The 18,622-nt window shown below is 34.7% G+C and overlaps 2 protein-coding genes across 15 annotated transcripts; one reads left to right on the forward strand and one right to left on the reverse strand.

Moving 5' to 3' along the window:
- The first annotated feature begins 1,872 nt into the window (after positions 1–1,872).
- Positions 1,873–6,699, forward strand: Tum (Rac GTPase activating protein tumbleweed). The gene is made up of 11 exons (XM_076429586.1): positions 1,873–1,955; positions 2,025–2,838; positions 3,139–3,341; positions 3,540–3,694; positions 3,759–4,170; positions 4,256–4,425; positions 4,503–4,629; positions 4,705–4,937; positions 5,001–5,298; positions 5,362–5,537; positions 5,615–6,699. The coding sequence occupies exons 2-11, from the start codon at positions 2,754–2,756 to the stop codon at positions 5,676–5,678; spliced, it is 1,923 nt and encodes a 640-aa protein (XP_076285701.1). The 5' UTR covers positions 1,873–1,955; positions 2,025–2,753; the 3' UTR covers positions 5,679–6,699.
- Iml1 (GATOR complex protein Iml1) lies at positions 4,998–18,364 on the reverse strand. Of its 14 annotated transcripts, none has more exons than XM_076429572.1 (26): positions 18,163–18,364; positions 17,508–17,764; positions 17,006–17,390; positions 16,812–16,937; positions 16,272–16,743; positions 16,009–16,205; positions 15,656–15,942; positions 15,350–15,579; positions 15,043–15,258; positions 14,830–14,976; positions 14,616–14,762; positions 14,012–14,020; positions 12,610–12,827; positions 12,310–12,512; positions 12,044–12,218; positions 11,761–11,961; positions 10,905–11,000; positions 10,218–10,291; positions 8,665–8,772; positions 8,377–8,584; positions 8,185–8,293; positions 7,877–8,110; positions 7,641–7,801; positions 7,177–7,345; positions 6,784–7,100; positions 4,998–6,727 (listed from the first exon to the last, which is right to left on the reverse strand). In XM_076429572.1, the coding sequence occupies exons 3-26, from the start codon at positions 17,354–17,356 to the stop codon at positions 6,530–6,532; spliced, it is 4,653 nt and encodes a 1,550-aa protein (XP_076285687.1). In that variant the 5' UTR covers positions 17,357–17,390; positions 17,508–17,764; positions 18,163–18,364; the 3' UTR covers positions 4,998–6,529. The 14 variants fall into 14 exon arrangements, with proteins under 14 accessions (XP_076285687.1, XP_076285688.1, XP_076285698.1 ...); XM_076429573.1 differs by having other exon boundaries at positions 18,199–18,363; XM_076429583.1 differs by having other exon boundaries at positions 17,006–17,315; positions 17,521–17,564; positions 18,234–18,255.
- Between the last annotated feature and the right edge of the window lie 258 nt (positions 18,365–18,622).

Consider the following 18,622-nt stretch of genomic DNA (forward strand, 5'->3'; position numbering starts at 1 on the left):
GTTCTACTATATCATTTCAAGACGTGGCGATTCCTTTTTTAGGCTTTATGCAATCGTAAACACTAAACTCGTGCTCAAACGATCATTGCGTTCAGGTGAATTTATATGATCGGTTGTTGTCATTAACGAGGGCTATCTTGGTCGGTAAGCATGCCAAATTGACGTTATCTGATATACAACTCGACTTCAAATCACGGCGGTCTAATATTACGCTAATTAAGGTCTGTATTCAACGAAGATGACATATCTTGCCCGGTGTAATTGGAGCAAGATGTATTTACGCGATGGAACCTATCATCTTCTCGCCGTTCACCAGGTCTGATCCACTCGATGATAATTGATGCGTGCTTAATAACGAACGATGCACAAAGTAATTAAGAACAAGCCCGCAGAATTTATCAAGATCGTTTTGGGACATGCTATTAATGTCGGGACGTCTAACGCGCGGGACATGTAAAATATTAAGCTGTTTCCAATGTCCGAGATGCAGACATACCGAAACTACTAGCGATCTTGATTTTAACTGCTGGGACGAGAACAAAATTAAATTGATTTCTATTAAAAAATTCAATATAGAATTAAGATTCAATATTTAATAATACATACACTACAGAGTGGGATCAATAGTCACTAGTCCTTGTAAAAGAATAAATATGAAGTTTTATATTTTTTACCATTTTTATCTACGTTAATTGTTTCTCTCCCAGCATTCCATTTTTAGGGTCGGTTAATACCAACTTTGTTTAAAAGAACATAAAATGGCTCGCACAAAAGCGTGATGAAATGGAGAGATAAACGATGTAAGGAACAGTGTCATGACCATAGAGAGGAATTGACACACAACGCGTGATGCTAAAGGGAATTCACCGAGAGAGATCGTGCGCCCCGGAGAAGCGAAGCCATAAATTCGCGTACACGTCGCCGACAAAAGGATCTGATAGCGGCAAAACTTGTATAAAACCCTTTTTATCGCCAGCCACCAAGTATGGAAACGAAAGACCCTTCGTTAAAACGATGTGACTCCGACCTAGACGCCAATGATTTCGTCGGACATTGAAAAGATATAGAAAAACTGCATTTCTGGTGAACTTCATTGAAAGATTGTTGGATTAGAATTCTACAGATTCTTGTCTGATCTACTGAATTGAACTACAACGAATGTCAATTAGTGGAATTTCAATGAATAATTATTTGAAGGATGACTAGAAAAGCTAAGTGTACAGCGACACCAAGTAGGAATGGACTCAAGGTTGTAATGATTGAATTTAGGGGTAAACTTCCAAAAATCGGTCAAATCGGATTCAGCTAAAATTTTGCACATAGGTTCATTTTGCATTAAAAACATGTTTCCCAAAGTGAATTTTGGCGACTCGAAACAAAAATTTCCTATCATTTCAGTGTCGATTTCTACCTTACCGACAAACCATTTCCTATCTTGGTCTGAGCACAGACTTGTTAGTTCTCAGTTACTTCTGCGTGGATTCTGGATTAGATTTAGATATGATTAATAATGATTATGTTTAATTTTTCTTAAACGTAAATCCGGTAAGGTAGAAAATGACACCAAAATGATAAGAAATATTTTTTCGAGTCGCCATAAATCCCCGTTCAAACTGGTTGACTAACCAACGAAATTTTTATGGATCCATGATCGTAAATAAATATTTTTACACGATCGTGTCACTCAAATAATTCGGTGTTTTCTTACGCCCTCTAGGATATATTCTGGCTGCAGTAAGAAACAGAAGGCCACCGACGTGATCTCGTCGGTAAAAAAGACCACGGAGGAGATTCTCGTCGGTACAAAAGACCACTGAAGTTGGCGAGCCCGAATATGTCGGTATTTCTTACGCCCTCTAGGATATATTCTGGCTCCATCCAGAGAAACAGAAGGCCAACGACGACATTTTGTCGGTGAAAAAGACCACTGAGGAGATTCTCGTCGCGATGCATCGGTGAGAATGCGAATTATCACGAAACTATATCGATTATTATTAAATGTTACATTCTTCGCCATATTTCAGACGATGTTTTGGCCAAAGAGGATTGGTTTTGGCATTATTATGGCACTATTTAGAACTTTTAGCGATGTGGTATATCAGATCACTGTAACTTTCACCACCGACGAGATCTCGTCGGTGGCCTTTTGTTTCTTACTCCTGGCACAATATATCATAAAGGGCGTAGGAAAACGGCAAATTTTTGGAGGTCACGATGTCTTATAAGGCTGGCAGTCTTTTACAGTATCTTGACATACGTTTGTGTAAATTGTATTTCATACGTTATCCTAAACGTACAATGAATGAATGAAATTTAGTTACAATTTCACAAGATTAGAGAAAGAAGAAAGAAAAGAAAATCCACAAGCTTCTAGCTGAATGACGAAGACACCTGACGGCGTTATGTAGAACTTGACTTCGATACTGCTCCATGATTGGTCGAATTTAAATCGCTGAAGAAGCGGTTGTTACGTTTTCAACGTGCAATGTCAACGGTTTTATGGCGCGATACTTGGGCAGTTCGTTGGGATCGAATTTTTAGTGGATAGAGTAGTAATTTGAGATGGATATGATCTTCGCGAGTTGCGCCACCGAGTTCGCGTACGATACGAATGAATGAATTGACGTTGGAGACAGTGTAATTGGTGTAGGGGTGAATTAATCGTCGGAAGATTGCCGCAGACCTGTTGCGTGGTCTTCCTTACATGACAAGATACTGTAAGTTTGTTTGAATAACATTACACCGATTCGAAGATGACCACATCATTGTCATTGCTGGCGAGTCACGATGAAGTGGTGCGATGCACGGACGTGCTCATCAATGGAGCCTGCGACGAAGGTTCGAATTTAATATTTCCCTCTGTAATCGCTCATAAGCACATAGCTGTACAAACATGCTTGAACAAGATGTGTGCATGAATTGTATCATAGAAATGCTAGTACTTTACTTGTACTTAACATTTTTTAAGACTGCTTATTTTGTATTTTATCACGTATATTATATTATGTAGCTGAGAAAATGCAGATTTTAAATACAAACTACGTCAGAACTCATATTTAATAAAGTACTCAGCACTTGTTTCATGTTAGCATTACAATTTAAATGGGAAACTAACATGCATTGCATACATCTTTTTAGACTTTTTACAATTTGCGATAAATCAAGAAGAGATGAGACAAAAATGGCTGGCGTCCATACAAGAATGTCAGCGTCTCCATTCAGCTTTGGAGAAAGCTCACCAAGAAGCAGCAGATTTAGATCGCAAATTAAGTCATGCCAGGAGACTTCTAGACGAAGAGAAACGAAAGAGACGGGGTGTTGAGGAGCAGAGAAACTCATTGGTAGATAACATACTCCGATGAAAGTTATGATTAGACTGTGGATTTTATGCATTTAAAATATAAAATTATTAGAGGAAGAATTTAATATTTACTTGGCCACAGTACCTTGCCATTGACACAAACAATTATTTTGCATACAAGTCTGCAGTCTAGTTATGATTGTTTAGTGGTATGATTTAATTATTCATTTACCTATAGGAAAAACAAATTGCTATGGCTAGGGATCTTTTATTCAATGATGGTGGAAGAAATATAAACGATGAAACCAGAGAGAAGTTACAATTCCTAAATAATACCACATTGAATGGGCGTCATAGTAACATGCATATCAAAGATTTACAGCAAAATGATAAGTAAGTTTATATTGTTTAAGCACAGATTCATTTATCTTTGGATACTGAACAACTGGTATTTCAGATTGAATACTATAGCAGAGCTGGACTCCACTGGCTCCATATTAAGTGACTTAAGTTGCTTTTCAAAGTCAGAAGATGACTTAGATAATAGTGTACTTATTCAACAAGGTCAAAAGAAACGTGAATGGAAAGAGCATAGACCTAGTGGTGAATATTCTGCAAAGAAACGCCGTAGTGCTTTGCAGAAAGTTGCAGAACTAAACTCGTCTGATAGAATAGTAGCTACAACTACTGTAGTTATGCCCAAGGAAGGTGCTATCACTGCATCTTCTGTAATCGAGGCTATACCAGGGAACGAAAATGCAGATCCACAGGGTTCACTACACAGTTCATCTAAAAGGCGCAAGAGCGGTGATCGCAGTAAATCAAAATTAACGCCTGTTAACACAAATAATGTACAGATAAATGCTATGGTGAGTCAAAATTCTTCGCACAGGATACTCGTGAATTTTTGTATATACAATACATATATTTCTTATTTAAAATATTCTATTACAGCCATCTGCGCCGAAAGCTGATATCCTTACATCGGGTTCGGACTCTGAAAGTCATTTTAAACCTAGTCCGAATATAGGAGGATATACTCTAAATACGAAATGTGCTAGGGGTCATAGTTTTATAGCTAAAACAGTAATTAAGCCAGAAATTTGCATACCCTGTGATAAAAGGTACCAATATCTAATAAAAACCACCGTAATTCAATTTAAATAAATAACTCGGACATTTCTAACAAACAACATTTCAGAATTCGTTTCGGTAAAGTTGCTCTAAAGTGCAGAGACTGTAAAGCAACAGCTCACACAGAATGTAAAGATTTGGTACCATTACCATGTATACCTACTGGAAATACACCTACTTTACGTGGCACTTCAGTGAGTTCTTTGCTTACAAAAGATTAATTTATATAATGATATACGAAATACTATGATCATTACCATTTTTACTAGGGAACAATAGCAGATTATACTCCTATGATTCCACCAATGGTACCGTCATTGGTTGTTCATTGTATCAATGAAGTGGAACTAAGAGGGATGGGTGAACAAGGACTGTACAGAGTAAATGGTGGTTCGACAGAAGTAAAATGTCTGAAAGAGAAGTTCCTCAAAGGCAAAGGTGCTCCAAACGTTTCTGAAGTCGATATAGCCACCATATGCTCTACCCTTAAAGATTTTCTCAGGTATGTTGTCAGAAGTTAATAAACATAAGGGGAAGCATTTATCGTCACACCTCTTATTACCAGGTCTTTACGGGAGCCGTTAATTACTGTAGGATTATGGGCTGACTTTGTTCGAGCCACTACTATTACTGATAAACAGGACGCTGACGCTGCTTTGTATCAGGCGATTTCGGAATTACCTCAGCCTAACAGAGATACACTTGCTTTCCTAGTATTACATTTACAAAGAGTATCGAGCAGTCCGGAATGCAAAATGCCTATAAGTAATCTTGCCAAAGTTTTCGGACCCACTCTGGTTGGTTATAGTTGTCAGAACCCGTCGCCAAATTCTTTACTCACAGAGACCAGAAATCAAGTTGCGGTAGGTTTCTCAGCGTGATAGAAGGTTCGAAATGAAAGTTAAAACGTATTAACATTTTTACAGATAGTTGAAAATCTGTTGAAAATCCCCTCAGATTATTGGGCAAATTTCGTGAATCCTGAAAATTTACATAACGTTGCTACTCACAAAAACGGCGAATTAAGGCATACACCATCCACGGAGTCTTTACTCAAACGTAGTACATCTCGCGGCTTCTTTAATACTCCTCTTGCTTCTAGGTACGTGTTTTGTTTTATTTCCTATTTAAGCAATTGCTTGATATATATTTTATGTTTTTTTTTTGTAACTGTTGCAGTCGAACATTTATGAGGAGAAATAAAAAATATTTCGCAACACCACCCTCTAGAGCAGGTTTTTAAAGAGAATAGGTACGTATACGTCACTTAAAACCAAGGTACAAATATTTGCATTAATTGTCGATTATTTAAATATAATTACACTTTAGTATTTACAAATGTGCAACACAATAATTCTACGTTTTATTTGAAAACCTGCAAATAACATGTTGCATAATTTCACGTTAAAAATAAGTTCCATTAGGTTACAATTACTAGTGTGTTGGAATTCAAAGAAATTAAAATATTAGTAATATAATGCATTAATATATAATTATTTTGTACATGTGAATTAATATATTATCAATTGATAATTTCAATGTTCTTTTTTTAAATTGAGACTAAAATGTAGTTATATCTGAATTTCGTACAACACGTTACATCCGTGGAGATATGTAAATGTTGCGATATTTCTTTTCATTTATTAACACTGAGGCGTGTAAAAATTTTTATTACTACCATATATGACGTGTAAAAAAATTTCTCTTACTACAATATAACCGTGTTCGAAATATAAATACATGGATGAGTAACAAAAATTATAAATTTATTATTACTAGTTTCGTAAAAACAACATGTGCCTTACGCAAACTAAAGTAAACTCGCAAATGTATATTACAAACAACGCTTTTTTAAATTCATTTACAACTGCTCCTTCAAATATTACCAAATATTTTCGATTTGTACATACTTTCTTTATCATCTTAATAATAATGATCACCATTAATTGTATCACAAATATATGTTACAATTTAAAAGAATTCTTCAATAATTTATAAGAGAGACACACAATCGATTATGGCAAAAATAAATTCTTTCATTGCTGTAACAAAAGTGTAAGCCCATGAGATAGTACCTATTTAATACTCCATGTTTTAAAACGTTCGTGTGCCTGACTTTTCTTTGATTTCCCAACAACATTCCCAGAAGTGCTTCAGTCTATTATCTCCATTCGAACAAAAATGTCTAAAATCTTGAATGAGTTTCTTCTGAAATAATTCATCGCCGGCTAGCGTCGATGACGACTTCCATTTTCGACTGACCATGTGATTCCATGACCAAAGAAATCCAATCTATAAAAGACGAAACTGTTTCCTCCATTTCTTTCCAAAACATACAACTTACTTACCCTTCTGTCCATGCTGTAATCATTTTTATTTTTCCCACTAACATGTCTCGTAATATAAGCCTCGTGCGGACTAGGCTGATCAGGATGAACTGGATACCCTTTTTGTCCTGTATTTCGTCTCACGACGTTCGTAGACGTTCTAGGACGAAACCTTGTGTTCGTTGTGGAAGGAATAAGTATAAATGCGTTGCCAGTCATGTGCACGTATTGGTGATCATTTTCTGTACTCTCTATGAGACATGGAATAAAGCCGAATCTCTGTACAATCGTTTCTTGGAACAGAAATAGTCGTTGTGCGTAGGTCTCTTCTCCAAATTCTGCAATCAACATCTTAATCTATTTAGTATCGTGATACATAATCTTCTGTAAATATTATATATTATAATAACAAACCTTCGAAAAGAGGTTGTTTATTTGTCACAAGACATTCTGTGTTGAGCGGTATAAATATAGGCCCTCTCAAAGGATCGCTTTTCAAAGTGAATGGCAGCGCTAGTAGATCACTGGGAATAGGGACCATTTGAATCCCACACGTTTGAGCCTTTCGTTGCCATACGAAAATCTTTTCAAAATCAAATTTGTTATCAGTGCCACATGAAGCTTCACTTCGTATAGTGTGTAGACAGGGTCGAATTAAGACACTTAGATGCCTTAAGCATTTAAAATATAAGCAATGATAATTATTTTGCTTAGCATTAGGTTTACGGAACACTAATTTTACACACACATTACTTTATGAAAATAACGATAATCTCAATAATTGTAAATTAGAAATATTAGAACGCGCCCCGTAAACCTAGTGTTAATGATTAATTCAGCCCAGTACATACGTAGAATATGATTAATTATATTATTACAAGGTCAGCAACTATGCTGCCAGACGATGCTACCCATTGTACTACAAGCTCATAAGAATGGTCCACTTTGTAGACGGACTGGTACCTCAAATGACCCCATTCGATTCTGTCGCTCTTATTATTTATATCGATATCTAAATGAGTGTGCTTGTACGGTGGAGCTACAAGACAGTAGACAACGTGTAAGAAACCAGAAATAAAATAATGGTGTATTATAAAGTATTACTTCAACTTACCTCGCCATTCTGTGTCCTGCACACAGTCTATCAAATCCAAATCGTCTTTGAGGAACGGTGGCACATTTGACTCGTCGACTGTATCACAACTGGGTATATTTATCGGCGAAGATATCGTTGGGAAGGTTCCCATGGAAGTAGGTTCACACCAACTCTTTGGTGCCTTTATTTCTACTTCCACCCATTCGTTCTCGAAGCTTTGCAAATCACCGGTAGGTGAAAAATAATCTGTTGCTTCAAAATGAAAATGTTGTACACATGATTATCTGTAAGCTTTTATACAATGTTCGAAAAGTAGTTCTTCTTACCCCTTTGATTTTCCTTATCTTGCACCACGTGGTACAGATAAAATCCTAAAATGAACGGTTTGGAAAAATCACCAGAAGCGTGGCAGATCAACTTGTCTTGAATCATGCCCTGGACCAGAAGATGCAATTAGAACTAGTTCGATCATAAACGACCTTCGGCCAGGTAAACTGGTGCAAGGAGAATTTTCTTACATTCATAATGTTAATTGCGCCTTCCACTGTCACTCCACCTTCTATACGATTATTCAACCACTGCACAGCGTCCGCGCTAACAAATGTTTGACTTGGTAGCGATGGATGTTGCGTGAGGAATCCTACTCCGGATTGCGGATGTTTCATTGCTTCAAGAATTTCATTATTCGGCGCGGTATTCTTTATCTTCATCAGCTCCATATTTACACTATCAATAATATTAATATATTAATCACGAGGGGGTAATTACGTATGTAAATAGTTAGACAGGTTCATCATTCATTCTACCTATCTTCGTTAGACTCAAAATGGTCTTGCTGTTGTTCAAGCGAAAGAGGTAATACAGCTTCACTAGCTGGTGAGATTCGACCTCTGTCCATTACTTTAGAGCCTGACCTGATAACGATAGGAAAATAAGGTTACAAAATATTCCCATGGTTCAAAAGGTGCAAGAAGGATAAGAGATAGAGTGACTGAAAAATTAAGCCATATGAAAAGCCACAAAATTTCTTTGCTTGTGCACATCGTTGCATTGATTTCAAACCATCATTGTAACAGAATCTTGTATCAATGATTGTATGACACAGTATTAAAACAATTCTTTTTCTTTCTCTACAATTTATAGCTTTTGAGATAAATAATCATACATGATGCTACTTCAACTGTGAGGGATACTTTCACTCACAGGATATAAATGATGATTGTCGAAAAAATTAGATGTTATCTAACAATTAAAAATTGAGAATAATCATTTTTATTGTACTATATTTTCTTTTAAATTATTGATAGATTTTGTAAGAGTCTGTTATAGTCATAAATAAAATAGAAAAAAATGCAGTAGACACGCGTGATGTGTACATACATATCCAGCCGTTCATAGCGTATATTCAGTTTTATAGTTGAAATTAAAAAAGTAAAACCAACCTGTTTGGCACGTGGCGAGGAGTGTCGAGGCACGTGCGGGCAGTCGCAGCGGTATTCACTACATGCCTCTCCTGTACAGAGAACCCCGTCACTCCCTCACTCACTACCAATATTCTCTACTCTACAGAGCATTCGTATCTTGCAAAACTTTATTCATTTATTTTGAACATTCACCACAACGATACCTTTCTCCAAGTTTGAAACAAACCGTTACAAATACTCTGTATCTTATATTAACTAAATGATGAAAAGAAAGATAGAAGCAGCTGAAAGATACAGAAAGGGTACTATGTATGTACAAAGATTTTTCAAACATTTACAAGTACAGCCTTTTCTCTGTCCCGATCACATCCCTTTCAGAAATAGTGTGTCTTACAAGTACCATTATCACCATAATGTAAGCATGTGTCATTCTTAAGCACAGTGTATGGTATCATACTTAACACTGCATGACAAGTGTACTAAAACTGCATATAAACAGATCCTCTTATCCCCCATCTCTCGATAAAACATGCAGATGTGCAAATTGTAAAAAGATGTGTGTCTGTGTGTATGCATATATTAAAAAAAGGTACACTTATAATAGTTTGTATACGCAAAATTGCATTGTTCAATTTACTATGAACTCAACTGACACTGTATTGTCGAAGATGCTATATAATATAGCTTTCTAGAAGTATAAAAAACGATGTCTGGTCGAAGATGAATCGATAGCTACGTACCTATTAAAAAAGGAATTCTGTTTAACAGTCGAATGCATGTAGCACCAAGCAAAACAAGCAAAATGAAAAAAACCATCAAACATTAAAGAATTGCAATGGTCCACCATCACAAAAAAATAGATATACTGCAGGCTATACCATAACATCTGCACAAAGCAACAAATGCTGAAATCGTCAATTTAAGCTTGTTCAAACCTTGGTCTTGGTTTCTCTGGTAGACGATTGCTTCCGAGTCGCTCCCTGAAGGGAGAGCTGCCAACTAGACTGGTCTGAAAAGCATGATGAAGAGTACGGGTAACTGTAAATGTATGAGAAAGCTTTGTGATCATGAAGATGTATATCTGGTTTGTTTAACTGTAATGATATAATCGTTAATATTATATTAAGAGAGGAGTATTAAATTATGAAAAATAAAAGAAATAAATTATACAACAATTTGCATTACATAAAAGCTTGCTAAATCATGTGCGCATTCGAGGCATATAACAGGCATGGTTGCATTCGTTCGTGAGATTATGTTGTGTAAGCTGTCTGAAATATCTTGTATTGTACAGTTTGTTTATGGTATTACTAACTAGCGTTTTTCTTGCAATTAACAAATATCAAATAGTAAATAAACTTATTATTTGCAAGAAAAACGCTGGCTCGTAATAATGTGAACACCTGTAAAATTCTATAAAATGAAGTGTTTCGATTTAGTTATAGTTGAATGCTTTTCCGAAGAACAGATTGAATGGTGTTGACGCAGAGAATAAAAGACACTAAGAATTCGAAATTATTCCTAAATTGCCAAGAAGGCAGAGTGTAGCTTGAAGCCTAAAATAGAGTGATGTCATTGACACCTGGTTCAGCATATTGAGGCTACAGGATGCGAGGATATACCTGGTTAGTGAGGACTATCAGGCTCGTGCTGTGCCTGCGTCTGGTCAAATGGGAGGCAGGATCTCTTGGGGGAACACCACCTAGAGTCGAAGGGTTCTGAAACATATCATGCTAAATACCCCTCCCTATACTAAACATTCCACTAGCCTATTTGAGCCTACTGTTATGTGTATATATTTCGTGTAATCGTGTAATTTCGGCATTGGCAACTCACTCTATGGTAATATTATTCCAAACAAAGTTATACCAAATAAAAATAGTTAATTTCAAATAAAAATTCATTTATCTCGAGAGTGTTATCTCTAGTATTACTTGAATACCACCAAAGCTGAACAAAATGAAAATCGTGCTCTTCTCGTCTCATACTTATAGTAGACGGCGTGTTACTATTTGTTATGTGTCCTACTTATCTAGTGCACCATGTAGGACCACACTAAATATCAAAAAGTGACACTGTGACGATACTTTTGCACACGTACTTGTGAGATAACAAGTTTTTGATATCAATTCAAAATAATACATACTAAATAACAAATACGGTACTCAAAAATAAAACGAAAGCATTTAAATAAATTGCATTAATTAGGCGTTGTACATCAGGCATGCGACATCCAATTTCAGAGTGCGATAATGTAGCGTGATATGATGATAGTAATAATAATATTGTCGAACAAAATCATTTCATCATTTAAATAGAAAATAATGTCAAGGCACCTTTTATCGGACACTAAAAAAGGATTATCCATTTAAAATCTTGTTTACCTACATAAAAACCCAATAATTTGTAATAATTTACCAGTTCCTACGAGTGGAACAGTTAGACTATATTATCAAATAGTTATTCCAAAACAATTACCCAGTTTTTGTTGGGATTTTGACGTCGTATTTTGTTGGGCCACAATTCAATAAACCGCAGAAACCCATCCATTAGGGAAACTTGATCTGTAGTGGTGAGAGGTGTGTATATATCACATCTCGACGATCCTTCTAAAAATTTTCGGGTCACCGTATTATGCAAAGGCAATAGAAATACACGAAATCTCCAGTATTTAAGAGCCTGTAAATTTTCAATTGCAATACTTAATAACTTTATTTTAATTTTTATGTGTTTCACTGACAATGAGATCAATTATACATACCTCCACTAAAGCAAAATCGGTGTGACCCCTTGTACAAATATAATGATCCAGATAATTCCAATTATAATTTTCTAATTTTTCTGTCGTAAAAGACACCCACGATACTTCGTATGTATCGTGATGCGGTGCATGAAATCGATAACGATAATGAATATTAAACGGTGGATATGGATGCCTGCGAATGCAAATGATAAAAATATGTTCTGTTAATTTCGTACTAATTCTTATAATAAAATTTGTATTGTCAACTTAAGGGGATTATTTACCTTGGCCGATATCTCGTAACAGTTATACTGTTATCAAATAAAGATATCTTATGAAAAATTCTACCAATACTTAACAAATACTCTTCCTTGGGCTCTGATTCGGTTTGCCGACCGCGCATTACAGTACTTATTGCTGGGACTGCACTACCAGGTGTATTACTTTGATTTTTGTTATTTGTGGGTAGGATAATCAATTGGAAACCCTTAAAAAAAAATGTTTGCCCACATTGGTAAATACAATTGAAATGTGTGCAAAAGAGTTTACGTTTGAAGTCATGATCAAATTATTGTAACGAGTACCTGCGCTAACCGTTGCGACACAAGCTCTTTAAACACCTCTGCAGTTGTTAAAGGCTTTTTATATATCGCCCGCTGCTGTGCAAAATCGGTATTAACATCATCTGGCAGGAGATTGTAATCTGAGACAACATAATCATTTTGCAAACTCCTTTTGTCTGGGAAATAATCTGTGGTAATAGGTAAACATGCTGGAATTGTCAGTGATTTCCAATCGACACCTAAAATTCAATTTATAAGGTAGAAATACATACGTTAGTTTTGAATTAGTAGAAAATAGTAGATATTATAAATGTCCGTATATAACATTGAATAGGGACGTATGTGTGTGTCAAAGTAATTCCATTAGTGCATTATTAAAAGTGCTACTAATATTACTTAAACATGCAATGCAAAATATATTAATTGTAATATAATCCGATAGATCTTCAACATAATGAACAACACAGGTTCATACTATGAAGCATAAAAAAAAACTGTATGGAACTTACAAAATACAGTATTAAATTAAGTATATTGTATATACAGATTTATGCATAGTTGGTGCAACCAAATTACAGTCTACATAGAGAGGAGCATGTGCTAAGCTAATACAGAAGTCAATTACTATCTAATTATTAGTTTTTAATGCTACGAGATAATACATACTACAGAGACACATTATTCATAACAAAGAAAATGTAAGGATTAAAGCTGTATGATAAAGTGAAAGGAGTATAAAGCAGATGAAAGAATATTTGAAGTATGTGCAAGATCTAGAATAGAAACGACTTCGTGAAAAACAAATGGAAATCTCAAACAGTGTGAAGGTACAAAATAAACAGAAATGAAAAGTAATCAAAATCTTTCAAGTAGGTGTACACATAATAATAATGACAATAATAATATGTACACAGAACGAATCGCTAAAAACAAAACACCTAAGCATCCCTAAAGTAAAAGTTATATTGTTCAAAGGAACTAACAAATTTTTTGTTTGACAACATTTTTGAGGTCATTTGTAGATCATCGATATTAAATCGTCATAACTATAAAATAAAAAATACAGATCTTATTTTAACAAATATATCAATGACCTTCAAGTGACCTTGAAAGTAAACTAACAAAAAATCATTCACATTATAATAAACATCATTTTATATATTGTTCTTCCATCTTCATTTCCGAGCAGAGATATTTATGCATTTTGTTTCTCGTGATTCACCCTGTATATTTGTAATGTCCAACAGACTACGTAAACAAACTACTTTGAAACTAGAACTTTTTGGTGTCTGGTGGAGAATACATGCACAGAAGACTGATAAGAACTTCAGCAAATAAAGAACAAAACACCTATAATTTCAAGGCCCTAAAAATAAATGTGTACCATAACCGAATCAACCCCCAATAACGTATGGACGCTAACCTATGATTGCTGTATAATGTGACATCATAGTTGTACATCACACACGCGTCAATGCGTCCAGTGTTGCATCCCAATAAGACGTACCATAGCATGGAAATAAATTTAACATTATTCATATAAATGATCAATGATATCGAAAAATAAACATGATTACATCTAAGAATGAAAATACTTCTTATGCATGATGATTACATGATCGTGTACCAAACATATATTCAATATACATACATGACAAGAATAACTTCCTTTTAAAGTATACACCAACTATTTTCATTCTTTAAAATATAGTTCATCACAATACATTAGTCAGTTTTTTTAAAGTATTAATCGTCAGTAGGAAACTTAATTTTTAAGAGCTGGTATTTTTCGCATTTGCTAATACGATAATAGCTCAACCAAAATATAAATAATATTATGCATTGCAAAATTTCAGTGCTTATGTGATCGAAAACTGTTTCAAAATTCTTTCCTCAAACTGTAAACTCGTTCCATGATAACTTGTGAATAATAACATGGCTAGTATTGTTATTTTGGATGAATTATATAATATTGTTTGCTAATCTATCCGCCTTATAATATTCTTATCGAATGAACATATGCAAACCTGTAGTTAATGCTGGTGTCCACTCCTGTTCACCAGTGGCACCCCATAACAATGTCAAAGATTTATTTCCTGTGGAAGATATTGGGTTTCCACCCTTATCATTGCTCGACAAAGACAGATTTAATTTTTGTGGTTTACTTTTAGCATCTATAAAAAGATAGTGTAATCACTTTCTAATGATTTACGATATATGTAACCAAAATAAAATACTAACGATCGTGGAATTGATTTGCATTGGGGATCTCAGTATGTTCCATTGGTGATCCACTTACAGTAGAAAAGGCATCACACTGAGGTTGTGAACACATTTGTGCTGGCACAGCTTGATAATGATGTTGTTGTATTAGCACACCCGTTGGTCCTATGACATTAGTTTAATTTATTTAAATAGCTACAGTCACAGTTCACCCACTTATCTGTTTTCTACCTTTTGGAAAAATATGTGTCCACCTCCTTCTGTTACTAGTAAGTTTTATCGTAACATGGGAAGGGTCGAAAGGGTTGATAAGTGCCCTACTGGGTCTAATGATACTTGTTGGTTGAGATATTGCGTTTGTTGGACTCCCTGCACTACCAACAACTGGTCTAAAGGGTGGCGATATTTCTGAATCTGTTAAATCGCTTTTAATCGATATTCTTGATTCTATAGAATTTAAAGTAAATTCATATTTAATAGAAAGTAAACATTATTTTCGGAAGTTGTATGTCCATGAATAAATATTTCGAACGCATACCATTAACTTCTCCATTCGATTCGCTACTGGTGATGTCGTCGGTTCTATGGGGTATTGAAATCGCTGCACTTCTTGTTGCAACTATTGGAGTAGAATGCAATTCAGGCGGTGGATGATGAATGTCAGGATCAGACATTTTTCTTTTTAAAAGTTTCAATATATGTGCATTATTATGCGTTTCCATACTAGCAACACTAGTCTTCTTGGTTCTGGTCGTAACTCGTTGCAGGCTACTCACATAAAATGTTAATCTTCAGTATTTCATTAGTAAACGTTGAACAATGTTAACATGTACTTATATTGTACCTGGAAGTGTGTACAGAGGGTAATTGAAACACTTGTGCGTCATATGCATCATAGTCGAATAAACTATTGTGTAAACATTCTCTGGGATCTTCTTGTAGAAGCTTATTTTTACATTGCAATTTTCCATTTTCTAGCGATGATTGTTTCGACACCCTTTGAGGAAGTTTTATGCGAGGTATGAACGTTGAGTAAGGAATCTTTTTATTTGTTGAGTAGAAGCTGAGATTAATCCAGTGTGGCATGCTGTAGTCGTCTGGTGCATTTACAGACGTATCCTTATTATGAAACTAAAAGTATATGTAGTGTAATATTATTATTATGCCAATAATAATGTTCCAATATATCGGATATACCTTTAATAAAGGAACTGCGTGTAATGGTTGTTCTCCAACGCACACCAGGTCGCTACCGACTCCGTTATCGATAATTCTTTGTTTTGTAACGTTTGTCAACTCTCTATCAACTTCGAAAACACCTACACCAGGTGTGATTACCACTGACAATTGACCAGTTCTATCGAAACTACGATCTAAGTAATGTTTCTCAAACACTGCAAGAGAATCAGATTATGAATGATATATGGAAACTTAATATCATAATTACACGATTATATTACCATTTAATGACATATTTAAGACTTCTAAAAAATTTCCTTGTGCTGCCGTTGAATTCACTGCTTTTGGTATAACATCACCTGGCTTTTGATGGTACTCTAAAACAATTTTTTGATAATCTGTAAACAGCTTCCGCAATTGCACTAATACATTGCTCCAATCTTCGAATCGTTCGTTTTGTACAACCACCCTATAGAAATCCTCATAAAATCTTCCTCTATAATCGTGTTGTAAACATTCGCGCATATGATTTGGAAATTCCTCCAAACTAGTGGCATTATAAAATGTTCTTGAAAATAGAACTATTGTTACTTCGTGATTGCTGCCATTTTTCTTCCATTTTTGAAATAAATCAGCTAAGAAACCATTAACTGCTTTTTCAAAGTACAGATCACCGTGGATATCAAAGTCCCACATTTCAGAACTCATTTGGATGAAGAGGTATACCATGCTTGTTGAAGAACGAAATACCACCTAAAAGCACAGTTTCTTGAACCTACTGCTTTATACATATTTAAAGTTTTTTATGTGAAGATAAAAACCTTAGTATCATTATTTATAACACCACAGGCAACCCGGTCTCCTTGCGACCACATCTCGTACACTTGACATCTTATGCTACCTCCGCAGAATTCGATTTTCTTGTTCATGTACACGCAAGTATTGACCTAATGAAAGTTTCTATGAATTATTAACACATCTATACCTATATCTGGAAGTAAGTAAAATGATCTACCAAGCTATTTTTCAGCCTCCACATTTCACTACGCCCCAAATATTGATCTTTGAAAGTAAGTTCGATAGAATCTAAAGCTACATCATCTGGATTTACAACGTTCATATAGACATCTCCGAATGTTCTTAATTGGAACATTGTTGCTATAATATTCTCCACGCTAATCGCCTCACGTCCTTGTAGGTCTTCTTTAAAACATGTGACTTGCAGCAGCAGACGACTGAATTCAACCTCTGGTTGATAAATTTCGACCACATCTCCAAATTTTATACCAGGATGATCTTTCGGATTAATTATCAGGTCTTCTTCGCTAAAGGTTTTTTGATGTACCATTAACTTATAAAGCTTCATTTTTAGCCCATTACTCTGTTGATAATAAGTTTAACTGTAATATATCAGAAAAGTAAATTATACGTGAAAACTTTGAGATTAGTTAACATTGAATTTATGAAATTAAAATCCAATGCTCTGCATATATAGCATTGAAAAGCTATAAACTTACTATCAATATTTACCCAACATAAAATATTTCTTCAAGATGTCCAAAGTATTGCTTTCTCTACAATACATTCGTGCGTTTGTCAACAATACATTGTTAAAAGATGTCAATATGTAGTAATTGTCAAAAAATAAACAAATGTGTGTTGTTATGATTTACATGGACTTCCAACAGCTTTTCCACCTCTGACTTATTTTCGTATGCATTCTACTGCATCGAAATAACGATAATTGTTGTTTATTTACCCTAATATATTAGCACTGTGCACAGGGGAGAAGAATTAACATCAAAGTCAACATCGAAATTTGCAGTGTACTTTATTCTTCAAAATAAAGTTTGGTGACACGCATCTGTTTTTTTAGAAAAATTTAACTAAATAGTCACCACGCTTCTCTTATGCGATCGATATAATTTACTTGATAACCGTGTGCAGTTGAATTGGTTACATATATGAAGATACAATGTGATCACGCTATCACAGACTTGAAAGATCCATAGCTTAGTAAAAACAACACAAACTTGATAAACGTGGAAAGAACCTTGCACCAAACATTATTTGAAATCAAATTTCAGATGATAAACAAATAAGTTTTATGTTATCACAAACTGGTAATCCATATACGATTGACACATAATCAACAAATTATGTTATGAATACCGAAGCTTGCCATTACGTAAAGTCTATGTCTATTACTATTCACTATGCTTCCGTGTCAGTAGAAAATTTACATTATGTTTTGACTTCGTTTTATTACATCGTGTTCTCAGTACAGTTTAGAATGCAGAATATGGCTGATTTTGTTTTGTTATGCTGAATTTGAATACGAATGCAGTGTACATTTAGTTATTTACAGATTGGATTTATTGAAATACACGTTCAACGTTTATTAAAAATAGAAAAATCACTAAAAGAATATTTAAAGTTTCATATTCCTGTAATATATCTATATTAAATATTTATGTATTTTTACATTATGGGAACAACTTTGACGAATAGTGATTCAGTATTCAAAGCTGTCTTATATTTCATATATAAACGTAGGAAAAATATTCCTTTTTGTTAAAGAAATTTTTCCTTTTTTCTCTAATAACGAAAAATATTTTTTATTTTTTTGGGA

This window comes from Lasioglossum baleicum, chromosome 8 (genome assembly GCF_051020765.1).
Source record: "Lasioglossum baleicum chromosome 8, iyLasBale1, whole genome shotgun sequence".
Taxonomy (NCBI): Eukaryota; Metazoa; Arthropoda; class Insecta; order Hymenoptera; family Halictidae; genus Lasioglossum; species Lasioglossum baleicum.

Excerpts from the sequence above, each read along its gene's own strand:
- Tum (XM_076429586.1), top strand. The coding sequence starts at position 2,754 with ATGACCACATCATTGTCATTGCTGGCGAGTCACGATGAAGTGGTGCGA. Across the intron at positions 4,171-4,255 it reads ATGTACAGATAAATGCTATG|CCATCTGCGCCGAAAGCTGA; the intron begins GTGAGTCAAAAT and ends ATTCTATTACAG. Across the intron at positions 5,538-5,614 it reads AATACTCCTCTTGCTTCTAG|TCGAACATTTATGAGGAGAA; the intron begins GTACGTGTTTTG and ends TAACTGTTGCAG.
- Iml1 (XM_076429572.1), bottom strand. The coding sequence starts at position 17,356 with ATGAAGCTTTATAAGTTAATGGTACATCAAAAAACCTTTAGCGAAGAA. Across the intron at positions 15,259-15,349 it reads ATCGAATGGAGAAGTTAATG|AATCAAGAATATCGATTAAA; the intron begins GTATGCGTTCGA and ends TAAATTCTATAG. Across the intron at positions 8,585-8,664 it reads TTTGAGTCTAACGAAGATAG|TGTAAATATGGAGCTGATGA; the intron begins GTAGAATGAATG and ends TATTATTGATAG.